Genomic DNA, 12,825 nt, shown 5'->3' with positions numbered 1-12,825 from the left:
TGACTCTGATACACACAAATAGTATACAATGGTCCTCAGTCTGACTGCCCGTTTCGTAGTTGCATCTGTCTGTCTTGTCTTATAATGCTTGCCTAGCATTTCTAAATGGTGAACCCCTGTGCTAAATCTGTCTCTTTGTCAACTGTGCATGTGCGTAGAAAAAGGTAGATTTATAAAATATATTTGCACAGAGCACAGTGACATATTAAACTTAAACACGTATTACACCCACATCCTTGTGTGTCTTTTTTTCCCAGTTCTTCTCCTTCATCCCTCAGCCATGCCAGTTAGACTGTTCAGGGATTCTAACCTGGCCCTGTATGAATAAGGTTCCTTGTAATGTAGTGGCCTCCCACCCAGGTTTGGCCTTGATTTCAGTGCTGTCTGGGTAGGCTGCAGTTCTCTTTAATGTTGGTATTGAAAAGAAAAATGTAACTGAGAAAAGGAAAAGTGAAGGATGTCTGATATTCCAAAAGGTTCAAATTACTAAAAAAGGCTGCAGTTTAACTTGACTTATACTGTACCCATACTGCAGTTATTGAGAACAAAGCAAATGAATATCACTGGTCACGTGATGGTGGGTACATTCTGACAGGATTTTCAAATCAAGATGTCATCCTGAGCTGGGTGTTTGTATATGAACAGAGGTCAAATGAATGTCCAAAGACATTAACCTTTTATTTTCATTAAATTTTCATTGTGTAGACAAATGACCCTTTTGGGTGGGTAGTCACAGTGCCCAGCTGTATCCAAAACCCTGTTTAAAATGCTTAGATAAGCCAGTGAACCACCACCATAAGGATGTCTCCAGTGGAATTTCAAAATGATTAAAGAATGAGTTTATTTCATCAACTCAATTTCACTTTGACATGTTGGTTAAGAATTTTATCATTTGAAAAATATTTAACTTGCCTAGTGTTGAATTTAATTATTTACTTAGTTTGGCCTACCATTTTATAGCGTCACCAATAGTTTGTCTTCTCCTATACCTATATTGCTTGAAGGCTGCTCTCCGCTGTATGAACTGGTCTCTCTGGTCTGACCACTTTTAGTTTGTTTCTAACCTTAGGATTGGTGACAGTGACCACAATGGGGCACACTGACGTGTAGAGGGTTGCAAAAAAGATTCGAATGTCAGATAAAAGTGGCACCACTCTCACAACAGTCAGAGAATAAACCCAAATGGCATTGTCGATCCCATAGAAGATATCGTAGAGGATGACCAAGGTGACCACAGCTCGGGAGGCTTTAGTTTCCGGTGTCTGTCCTGATTTGCGATCTGAGCTCCGAATGCTCTTGACTTTTTTGCTGTGGTAATAAAGAAGAAGCAGGATATACACACTCATTACGGTCATTAGCAGTATAAACACAAGGTCACTAAAGAGACTGATTAGTCCTTCAATGTACAAAATGACATAATCTGGGTAGATGACAAAGCAGTACTCTAAATTAAAAGTGTAAGGAGGAACTGTATTGTTCATAAGGGAGGACACTGAATACAAGACCACGTCAACATTGAGAGCATACCAGAGCACATACAGAAAAGCTATGGTGTGCATGAGGTATTGGGGGATCTGAAGCTTTAGCAGGGCAAGCTTGGAGGACGCTGGGGAGACTACTATAGCCTGGTAAGCACTGAGAAGACAAGTGAGGCTGATGGAGAGACCTCGAAAAATACGAAAGCACACGAGACTCAGTTTGCACCCAATGTCATCAAACAGGTTTCTATAACCAAAGGCAGTCAATGTCTGTGGGATGCCTCGTGTGAACGTCACCATCAGGTTTGCAAAGGCTAGGTTGCACAAGATGATGTCAGTGGTCAGCAGTTTGCCTTCCGTCAGTAAGGAGTGCAAGAAGGCGCTACAGACGAGCAGATTGGCAGGAATGCTGATGACCGCCAAGATGAGGAAGCCAGCTGCTTTGAAGACTTGCTTGGAATCCATTTTGTGTTCAGCCTGTGACAATCAAAATACAGCAAATTAATAAGAGAATGAGGGAGGAAGAAAGAGAGGATGAGGGAGCAGCTATCCTGAGCCTACGCTGGTAGTGTTTAGGCCACACAGATCAACCTCAGACAGGACTGCAGAACTCTGTGTCCAGTTAATGCCATAGTTAATTAGTGTTCCCTAATTTTAATTCTTATTTATTTTGTCTTTTTTTCTCTTTCTTCATCATGTAAAGCACTTTGAGCTACATTGTTTGTATGAAAATGTGCTATAGAAGTAAATGTTGTTGTTGTAGACAAGCTTTCAAGAATGAATTTAAAATATAATGCATTTTTACACAATGCAGAGGTTTGTGGAATTCATTTCATAACATGACATTCTCAGACCCACTTAATCCAATTCAGAGTCATTGGGGACTGGGGTCTATCCTAGCAACACTTGGTGCAAGGCAAAAAAAAACGAACACAGTCCATGTCAGGGCTTACTCACAAGTACACCTACACTCACACCTAGCCAATTTGAAACTGCCTGTAGCTTGACACGCATCTTTCATAATTTGGGGGGAAAACGGGAATAAATAGAGGAAAACCCAGGGAGAAATCCTAAAAAAAAGCTCACCTGTCTAGTTTATAGAAATAAAAATTGTGTTAAGATTAACCTAACATATTGTTCACAAATAAGCTGACTCCAATCCAGGGTCACAGGAGTCCAGAATTAATCTTTGCAGCATCAGGAACAAAACAGGACTCAAATCTGGACTGGGGGGTCCAGTCATTTACAGGGTCCAAGTGCCTGATGAAGCGTCACCATTGTCAAACATAGAATCATCTCTTATCTGAACCATCCTTTAATTTCACTTTTTCTGAGTGCACTGGGGATGAGGAATATTCATGGAGTTTCTATCTCCCCCTTTAGAATGAATGAACATCCCCAGAAGAAGACTTGCATCACTTCCACTGCACGTCTTAATTTGTCCCTCCTGGCCCAGGGTACTGAAATGATCAATTTAGGTTTTGATGTCAGCTTCATTAAACTTCATCATTCTACAAACTTTTGTTTCTTTATAAATTTGTATCATTTTGTTGGACATTGACCTTTTAAACGATTATATCATTGGTCCAGGGTTGTTTCTTGGCTTTTGGTCAGTGCTACCAGGAAAAGCTCTGGTCCCCTGCTTGAAGAGGATAAAGCAGGTCGGAGAGCAGGGTGTGTTATTTTAGTGGACTTTTGACTTGTTTTTACCTATTTTGCCAGTTTTCTTATTCATTCTTGAAAAGGCTGTTGGTGGAAACAAAGAATGCAGAGAAAATTATTTAAGAATCTCCCCATCCAGGGTCATTGTCACTTCCATTTTTAAATGTAGTTATTGCTAATGCATGAGTGTCGAGGCAAAAATAGGGGAGTGGGAGCCGTAGAGCCTTTAGCTGAAGGTGTGCTGCACTTTGAAAGGATACGACAAAAATAGAAAGATACCCCTTATGTGACATCAATAAAATGGGGATTGAGAACCACTATTCCACCATCATCTGCTCTTGGCAGAGCTCCTGGCTAATAGGATATGCATGAAACTTTATTTTTAGTAACAGTGAACATAAAGGAATTACAATTTGAAATGTGGGGTTTTATTTGGTAATTGGGTGATCTTTTTGTATTTTCATATAAAACTAATTTTACTTTTAGAATGTTTTAAATGCTGTATGTTCACTGTTGAAGGTTTAATCTCTAAGAAAATAAAAACAAGTAAATAAGTTAGTGGAGGCAGACCTTTCAACTAAGCAATTATTTTATATGTATGGTTTGTCTGATCACCTTCTCTGATTTAGGTTAAGTTGACTTTATTATCCTACAGAGAAATTTATTTACGCCTGTCACACACGCGTGTTTAGGAGGCAACTAAAGGGCTTGAGTACATGTAATTCCATGCCGGACCAGGGGGTGGCGAAGTGTACTGATTCTCTCTCTCGATCTCTTCCAGACCATTCTAGGGAAATCCCGCCCGGCTCTGGGGCAGCTAACGATGTCACTTCCAATTTCCGATGATATCACTTCCCCTAATGACTTTTAAAGCCGCCATCTTGTTGATACTAAGACAGTTCTGTTTTGTACTCAGTTGTGTGAACATATCTATGATTTTGAATCAATTTTGCAGCTGGGAAAAATTATATGGGTGGCTGCCCCAAACCTTCGCAATGTCTGAGGGTCATTTTTGCTACACACCATATAACTACAAAAACACAGTACATTGTTACACAGATGAGATACAACAAACTGCATGACAGTAATTGTTACAGTCAGCACACACATCCATAAAGCCTGTTCAAATAATTAAAATTCCCTTCAACGATACACAATAATAATTCACAATTCAGCAGGATCCATGCAACAACTGGAATTCACAATGCTTACGGTATATCTCAGGGAATGAAACATTTCTTAAACCTACTGGTCTTTACCCATGGGAGCCTAAATCTACAGCCTGATGGCTAAAAGTGAAGCTTATAAAAAACATAATAGAGGCTTGTGTCTTACAAAATCAAGTCAGCTGTCTTTTCAAACATGTATGTGATACAGCTCGGTGACAGCAGGCTGCTGTAAAATAATAATTTCACTGCTAAAATGGGACAATGTCCCATTTTAGTTTATGTTCTTAATGCTAAGGTTGCTAAACGAACAAATTAAAGCAAATATGTGATATATTATAGCCTTCTTTCTAAAACACACTTAACCATTATTCTTTTCATATTTTGTCACACCCTTTTAAGCAGTTCTGTGTGCCATCTGTACCACAGTAAAAATGTGCCAAGCAACATCACTGAGTCACTGACACCAATGGAACAAGAAGCTAGTACTTAAGCAGTGAAGGGACAAACTCATTTATATGTTAGTAAAATGATTGCCTTGGATTATAATTTGTTTAATTTATACATGTTCTTATGGTGTGAGACATATAAAGCAGCATCTACTGACATGCATTTATGGTCAAATAACACTGAGCCTGCACAGAAAAGAGAGTGGAGCGAGTACAGTAAGAGCAACAGATTCTTACATTTTGGAAGCCAGGGACCTAATGTATAAGTGGTACATACGCACAAAAATGTTGCATACACCCATTTCCACACTCACATTGTGATGTATAAAAACTAAACTTAGCATAAAGTCACGCACATTTTCACGCCAGCTCAATCCCTGGCGTACGCAAGTTCTCTGCTCAGTTTTGCAAACTGGCGGCACCCAGAGAAAAAGCAGTGCTACTGTTCCTGTGTGGTTTCCCTTTATTTTTTAGATTCACATCCCTGACGCGGCTTTATCAAATTAACTGAAATTAACCACATATCATTTATTAGTTTAAGGCATCTCATTGTAAACAACCCATAACCATATAATGGTACACAGAATGGCCAAACTATTCCAAATACTGTAGCTGCTTTAGCATTGGTTACTCTCACTGCACCACTGAGTATTTATCTGAGTGTGGAATCACAGCTGTACAGCAGGTGATCGGATTATCAGGATACAGCATCAAGCACACGTTGTCTCAGCCATGCGCACAGTCTATTAATTAGAACCTTTTCCATAAAGTATGGCAAACACTTCAGAGCCTTTCCTGTAGGAACCTCGCAGTTCAGAAACAGTTTCATCCCAAGAGCTCTAAACGCACTCAGTCAGTCCATCAAGTGTTCCTGGTAGAACTGTTTGTACTTATAAGTACAATCATCTCACTGTAAACTTGCACTACAGTTATAATATTGCACAACTTAAGTCACTTTATAAAGCGCGTATTTACATATGATGACGACTGGCTTCTAAGTCGATTTAGATTTAAAAGTGATATATTCTTGGAGCTCTTGATATCACTTTTAAAATAAGTTTTAAACTTCATTAAAATAATGTACAGTATATTGTTAATAATTAAACATGTGAGGATATGGTGGACAGTGGCAACGACGAGCTGGCATCCTGTTCAGGAATTGTTCCTGTCTCGTGCTGCATGCTTGCTGGGATTGGCACGACCCTGGGTGGATAGATGGATGGAATAATTAAACATATACTATGAAGATATTTCAATATTTCATAAAAGTTTTGAAGAATCTGCGTTCTAAGCTTACAGATTGCTTGGCATCTATTACAGAGTTGATCGTGTGGCGATTGGTTACTTGGAGAAAGAAAAGGAAGGACAGGAATTGATTGGTTAGTATGTTTGAAAGAGACAGTACTGCTACAATAACTTATTTCATCAAAGGTCACGCACAGCACAGCAAGCATCTTGTGGAAGGCAGGAACAATCTGTGGACAGGGCGCCAGCTCATCACTAATACTGTGCCACTGTGTCCACATATTTAATAAATGTTTTAATTCCTATTCCATTTAAGAAGCATATAATGATTCACACACATAGAACACATAAAAGAACACAGAAAGAAGCATTTAACGTGCTACTTTAGTTACAATGGGATCTGAGAAACTAGTAAATTAAACGATTTTAAGATGAAATTTATAATGTGCTGCTTTAATGAACAAATAAACTACATGATTAAAGTGAAAATTTCTAGATTAAATTTGACATTTGGAGATTTTTTTCAATTGTGTCCCTATTTTGTTTTTTTTTCTTTTTACCCTTTTTACACTACCATTTGACACTCAGACGGTGGGCTACGACTCGCCTTTTCACGGTGACTTTGATATCTGACCGCTTCTTATTTATTTTGGGCACTTTGCAAATTTCTGAACTTGAACTTTCGAGTTTCATTGCCACTTTGTTACTCGATCAATTTCCTTTTGTTGTTTATATCACTGCTTAAACCAACAAATAGTATGTTTTTCCTTGCCTCCACTTGGTATTCGCTGAAATTCTTCTGGGAGGGGCGACAGGCGCATGCATCAGCGTTACATTTCACGCAGATAGGGATTCATGTAGTGAAAGAATGTGGAAGTTGGTGTACGCACAGATTTAGGCATCTGGAGTTTTATGTGCGTGCGCACATTTCCTCTTTTGTCTGTATGCCATGTTTTAATGTGAATTCTATGCACGCCGTTATACATGAGCCCCCAGGACACAAATAAATTGCTATCTATCTATCTATCTATCTATCTATTATATATAATGCCTGCCTTGCAGGAACAATACATAAGAAATTCAATGAAGGAATGTCAATAAATAAATCATTATGAATAAAAAATAAATTAATCAAAGGTAATAAATTAACAGAAAGACACAACCACCCTATGATCCTTAACTGGATAAGCAGGTTAAACAAAATGCATCAATGAAATAAAACAGAGCTACACCCTTACTCGAGGATGCTGCAATTAGAGACAAACAAGTTTTAAATCCTGACTTGAAAAATGCCATGAATAGCAGCAGCTGAAGAATCTACCCAACCTCTTAGACCTGGCACAGATGAGACAGCGCTTCTGAGCAGCTGATTCCAGTGTGAGGGTCACCTTCATTTGTATAAATTGGTAGTCAGGTAGTTTTTTTTTTTTTTATGGGAAATGGATACCAGTCTATAAAATCTGCAGATTAGTCAAGAAATCATCAGTGTAAAGGTGTTTGTATAACTCTGGTGTACAGTACTTGGGTTTGAAGTCCACCTGTGGTTTTCATCAATTGTCTTCATGTGTTTTTGCACTTTGGCTTTTCCTCAGTTTGTTGTACTGTGCGTTTATCTGCTGCTGCTTCTTCTTTGCCTCAAGTGTGGTGAGTGTTATCAGTTTAGTAAGTGACATATTGATAATGCTTAGCTTCTAATTTTCCTTGTCACATTTCACCGGTCACTACATTATGTGTTATTAAAAATTGTGGTATTTAGTTCTTGATCTATATTCTTACTTTTAAAGTTATTCTTGCAATGATTATGTTATATTAATGTGTAAGCAACCAACAAATTATTATTTTTTTATTTGTAAACATTCCTTACTAATAATGTGATTCCATTCCATTCCAAGGATTCTAATAATTCTGGCTGCGCTGTATTTACCACACTTAATCAAGTCTCATTTTCTGAGCCTGCCTGGGAGACTAGTTTTCAAGTTTGAATAGACAGTGTAAAATACTCACTTTGATAATTTTTGAATCTTAAAGTTTGACTTTTAAATGTGTGAGGAAAGATTAATATAGTAATAAGATATCAAACTTCATAGGCAAGTCATTGACACCTGGCATCCAGTGCTTCAGAGGCAAGAGTGCCGTTCATCTGAGGCCATAAGTCCGGATGGAAAATGTTATTCCTTTTACGCCATTGAGGAAGCTTTTCACAGTTTTAAAAAGAAAATAATTTAACATTTTATTTTTATGATGGATCACAAGGACCTGCAGTAAAAGAAATGTTCACACAAATTCTACATTACTAATATTTGAAAATATGAGAAAGTGATCTGGGAATTTTACTACTTATTTAATTTTAGTCACTTATCAGAAGATACTGCTTGTGCAGTTTTGAGAGCAAAATCAAAATTGGAGATAAAGAATGCCACAGAATGAACACAAGAAAGAATATGTACATAAATTAGTTCACAGACTTAGCTGCTTTCAACGTTGGGACAATTTTAAATGTTCTGGTTACTTCATCAATGAGTTTGGCCTTTCTTCTTCACCTCTGTTGTGGTTTAAACCAATATTCTGGTGCATTCATAGACTTGGTTAGCTGGGTTGAAAGTTAGAACATTTGTACATTTTCTATTTACTTCATTAAAGTGTTTTATTATTACATTTATTTTTTGTTTATTGTGTATTTTGTGATAGTGAGTCAAATTCAAAGATAACAGTGATAATAGCATTTAATTTCATGTATCTGTAGTGTACATAAAACATCTTTTAATGCCATTTTACAATATCAATTGGGTGAAGTTGTTTTCACAGACAGCAGAGTTCAACTCAAGTGACGTAAAGACTCCTGTGCTTTTCTTAGATGTTGCATGTGGATGCTCAGTGGCTAATTGGAGTTCAAATTTCTTAAATGTAACATTCTTCAAAGAAGTAACCCATGGAAGTTTCAAATTTGTGCTCTAGTCTCAAGCTGAAGTTGTTGGCTGCTACTGACATGACAGATAGCACATCATTATGGTGTTTTGCTTATAAATTAAACTGTCTGATGAATACTGAATCATTGAAATCTTTAGATAATGCAGCAATGAGTTACACAATTAATAATTGTAGCAGAAAATGTCATCAAGCCATCTTTCTTACAATTTTTACTTTTCTATGTAAGTTGTTTTTTATTTTTTACTTTTACAGACACAAACATTTTGTCACTGACCTGCATCACCTTCAAGGCACAGGACAAGTGAGCTGCTATGACTATGACCAAGGTTTATGTAGGATGTTGCATAGCCACAGAGACAAGTGCAGGGTGAGATGCAAGCAGAAACAGATGAATAACAAAAGCATAATTAAAGTCTTTGGCCACTATAATTTTATGAATGTTCACTTTAAGATTGGAAGGAATATGTTTTGGATGACGTCTCTATCATCCCCATTGAGTAAGTAGATATTTATCAAAATCTCTTTACAAATCTCTTTAAATAAATTACCCATAACATTCATATATCACCCTTTAGAATCAGATACTACATCTGATACTACAAATGAAATTGTTCTAAGTATTAAGATTCCCACACCTTTCTTTATATAGCTGGAGTGGAATATTTGGTCAGTCCAATCTCTTTGCAATCAAAACTGATCCTTACTTGTTAAGCGAATGTCCTGTAAAAATACTATCTTGATGTTTAGACCTGTTAGGTGAGAGAATACTTGCTTCCTCTTTAATTCGTGATTGAGACCTTTGACATTCCAGCTTACAAGGTTCACAGTTTGGTCATAGAGACATTGCTTCTGAACTTTTATTGTCATTTTATAGTCTTAAATTAAGGTAGTACATTATTACATATGATAGCTTTAACTTTGATTTCCAATATCGCGAGGAGTTATGGCTATGAAGTGTGTTGGCACTTAGAATTGTAGGAATAAAAAGGATAGATCAAAACTAGCTTCCTCTCTTCCAGACCCCAAGACCTTCTATTTTGCCTCCCCCAAATGAAGCTAGTCCACAATTCACAAAGTTGCAGTTCTCTGACATACCTGTGTTTTAAATCCAGACCTGGATAGGTCTTCATTTGATATAGTTGAATGGGATTACCCGTTCAACACTTTGCACTTTGCATGTGCATGGATCAAACTACTGTATACCAGTCCAGAAGCTTCAGTTTGTATTAACAACATTATTTCAGACTTCTTCAAATTAGAATGCAATACTAGACAAGGATGCCCCTTGTCACCATTGCTACTTGCAATCGCAATTGAGCCATTGGCTTTTTATTTTTGAAAGGCATCAGAGATAAAGGGGATTTTCGGAGAAGGACTTGAACAGAAAATATCACTATATACAGATGATATAGTACTGTATATATCAGACCCATAAAATTCTGTGCCTACAGCCCCAACAGCACTAGCAGAATTGCAAAAGATATCTAGACATAAAATTAATTTGAACAAAAGTGTGCTCTTTCCAGTGAATTCTCTAGCAAACAACATTAGATTGGACACCTTCCCTTTTATCATTGCAGATCAGTTTAAATACTTAGGGGTCAACATCACAATTTCCTCACCTTACACCTTTTTCTATTCCAGAAGAAATATTGATCAGTCTTGACAACTCAGACAGCATTTCTAGAATATATATAAAAAATTTAAAGTCCCTTCCTTTCAAAGATCCCAGAGTACAGTGGGAAAGGATCACTTACTCAACATTTCAGAAAAGGAGTGGAAGGCAGCCACACACAGAATTCACTTGAGCTCTATACTGTAAGTGCAAAATATTAAATTATTCAACTTAAAATCTTTTATCAAGCACATCTATCTCATTTGAAATTGTCCAAAATGTTTCAGTTGCAACATCCAAATGCAACATCCAACCTGCAAACATTGCAATCAAGCTCCAGCCTCACTGGGCCACGTTTTGGGTGTGTGCCAAATTAACATCATTCTGGACAAACATTTTTAAATGATTATCAGACAGCCTTGATGTCACAATCCCACCTAATCTACTAACAGCTGTGTTTGGTGAACTCCCAGATGGTTTTAAAGTGAAGAACAAACAAACTGTAATTGCCTTTACTTCACTATCTGTATTGGCAAGTAGACTTATCTTGCTCAACAGGAAGGATCCTAAACTACCTCTTTTTAATTCAGTGGGATCTGTGCAAAACTTTTTTAAAACCTGGCAGGATCTAATCAATAGCATTATAGAATAAGCATTTATATATATATATATATATATATATATATATATATATATATATATATATATATATATATATATATATATGTCTTACATAAATGTTTAATATGTAAAGATCGCTATTTCATGTCTTTTTCACTACAAACTACCTATATAGTGTATTCAGATTTGGCCTGATATGATTTTTACTGGTGCTCAAAGCTGGATTCAAATTGTGGTCTGCTATCTAAAAATCATGAAATAAGGAAGTCAGATTTCAGGTCCTATGTCTGCCCGAGCAGTTGTATATAGAAAGTACTGTACATGCTCATGAACTAGGTACTACAGAATGGTACTGTCCATTAACACAAATTCAAAATTATATTGATCAGGGATATATAATCAAAATGAAGTGTGTCTGATAGATGGATTGCTTATTTTCAGAAATACCCTTGCAATGGCAGACATTTGGTTAGTTCAAATTTGGACTTTTTCAGTCTTTTACATTTTCTCACCATATTGCAAAAATTGTCTTGCCCAGCTTTCTTCCACAAAACAAAGATATCTTCTTATGACTTGTTTGTGTGTGTGTGTGTATGTGAGAGCCATGGATTCAACTAGAATCCCACCCTGGATCTCATTCAAAAGTTTCTGTACACAATAAATATTATTGCTTAAATTCCTATTTTAGGCAATTAGGAATGGTTGGTGAATGTTCTGGAGTTGAACTTCGTAAGGTTTTAGCTCCCTGACTTCTTGCTTCAGATTGCTTTTTCTCTTGGGCTAATAGTGTGAGAGTAGCAGTGAAAAAGGAAAGACAAATCCCTTACATGTTGTGGCAATTCTTATTAGGTTTTGATCTAGTTTAATGCCTGCTGCCATCTCATCCTGACATGTCTGAGACTTTTTGACCAGACCCAACTTAATCTCAACCTTCTGTCCCAAATAGCTCTTACCTTTGTGTGAACACGATCCAAGCTTAGAAACATTCCTTCTCCCCTTCTGAGTGTTTGTGTACCTTCATTTATACTCTCCAGCACCAAGGGGAGCTGCCTGAGATAGTGACGTAACTGTTTAAACATGGCTCACAGCACAAAGAAGTGAATGCTGTGTGACAATGAGACAGGCGAGGAGAATCAAAGACAGGTGGGTCCGCTTGAAAACCACACACCTGGTTAGGGCACTGGAGACTTGTTTTTTTTTCACTTGACAGTGGCACGGTGGAAGAAAGGAAGGGCTAAGAGTAGAGAAGAGTGGAAAAAGATTAGAGGTGGTTATAAAATTCAGGATAGTACATTAACTATTGCATTCTGAGATTGACATTGGCTTGTTTTTGACTTGATATGCTGTTTTCTTGTCTTGCTGCATAATATGCAAGCTGTCAGAAAGGTAACAATGTTACCTCACACACATTCACTTATCTAAATTCCAAATGAGGGAAGACAAGATGGGCTCAGGATACAGACACTTCAAAATCTGATAGACATAATAGCCTTTTGATAAAGAAGAAGGGAATGAAAGATGACTTGAAGGCAAAGATCTCTTCACCCTGTACAGCAAAGACTGTAAAAGCAATTAATCCTGTAATGCGTGATGAACACAGATGAACCTCATTTGTTAGTGAAGAGGAACTGAGCTGACGTTACTGTTTCAAGTCTCAGCTG

General features: G+C 37.2%; 1 protein-coding gene across 1 annotated transcript; it reads right to left on the bottom strand.

Moving 5' to 3' along the window:
* Positions 1-939: 939 nt before the first annotated feature.
* Positions 940-12,147, bottom strand: LOC114649242 (olfactory receptor class A-like protein 1). Its single transcript, XM_028798746.2, has 2 exons — positions 12,118-12,147; positions 940-1,955 (listed from the first exon to the last, which is right to left on the bottom strand). The coding sequence occupies exon 2, from the start codon at positions 1,941-1,943 to the stop codon at positions 990-992; it is 954 nt and encodes a 317-aa protein (XP_028654579.1). The 5' UTR covers positions 1,944-1,955; positions 12,118-12,147; the 3' UTR covers positions 940-989.
* Between the last annotated feature and the right edge of the window lie 678 nt (positions 12,148-12,825).

This window comes from Erpetoichthys calabaricus, chromosome 3 (genome assembly GCF_900747795.2).
Source record: "Erpetoichthys calabaricus chromosome 3, fErpCal1.3, whole genome shotgun sequence".
NCBI classification, from domain to species: domain Eukaryota; kingdom Metazoa; phylum Chordata; class Cladistia; order Polypteriformes; family Polypteridae; genus Erpetoichthys; species Erpetoichthys calabaricus.
Note: the sequence above shows the minus strand (reverse complement) of the source record. Positions and strands in the feature narration are given on the sequence as shown.

What these genes read in the sequence shown, in the direction of transcription:
- LOC114649242 (XM_028798746.2), bottom strand. Translation starts at nt 1,943, where the DNA reads ATGGATTCCAAGCAAGTCTTCAAAGCAGCTGGCTTCCTCATCTTGGCG.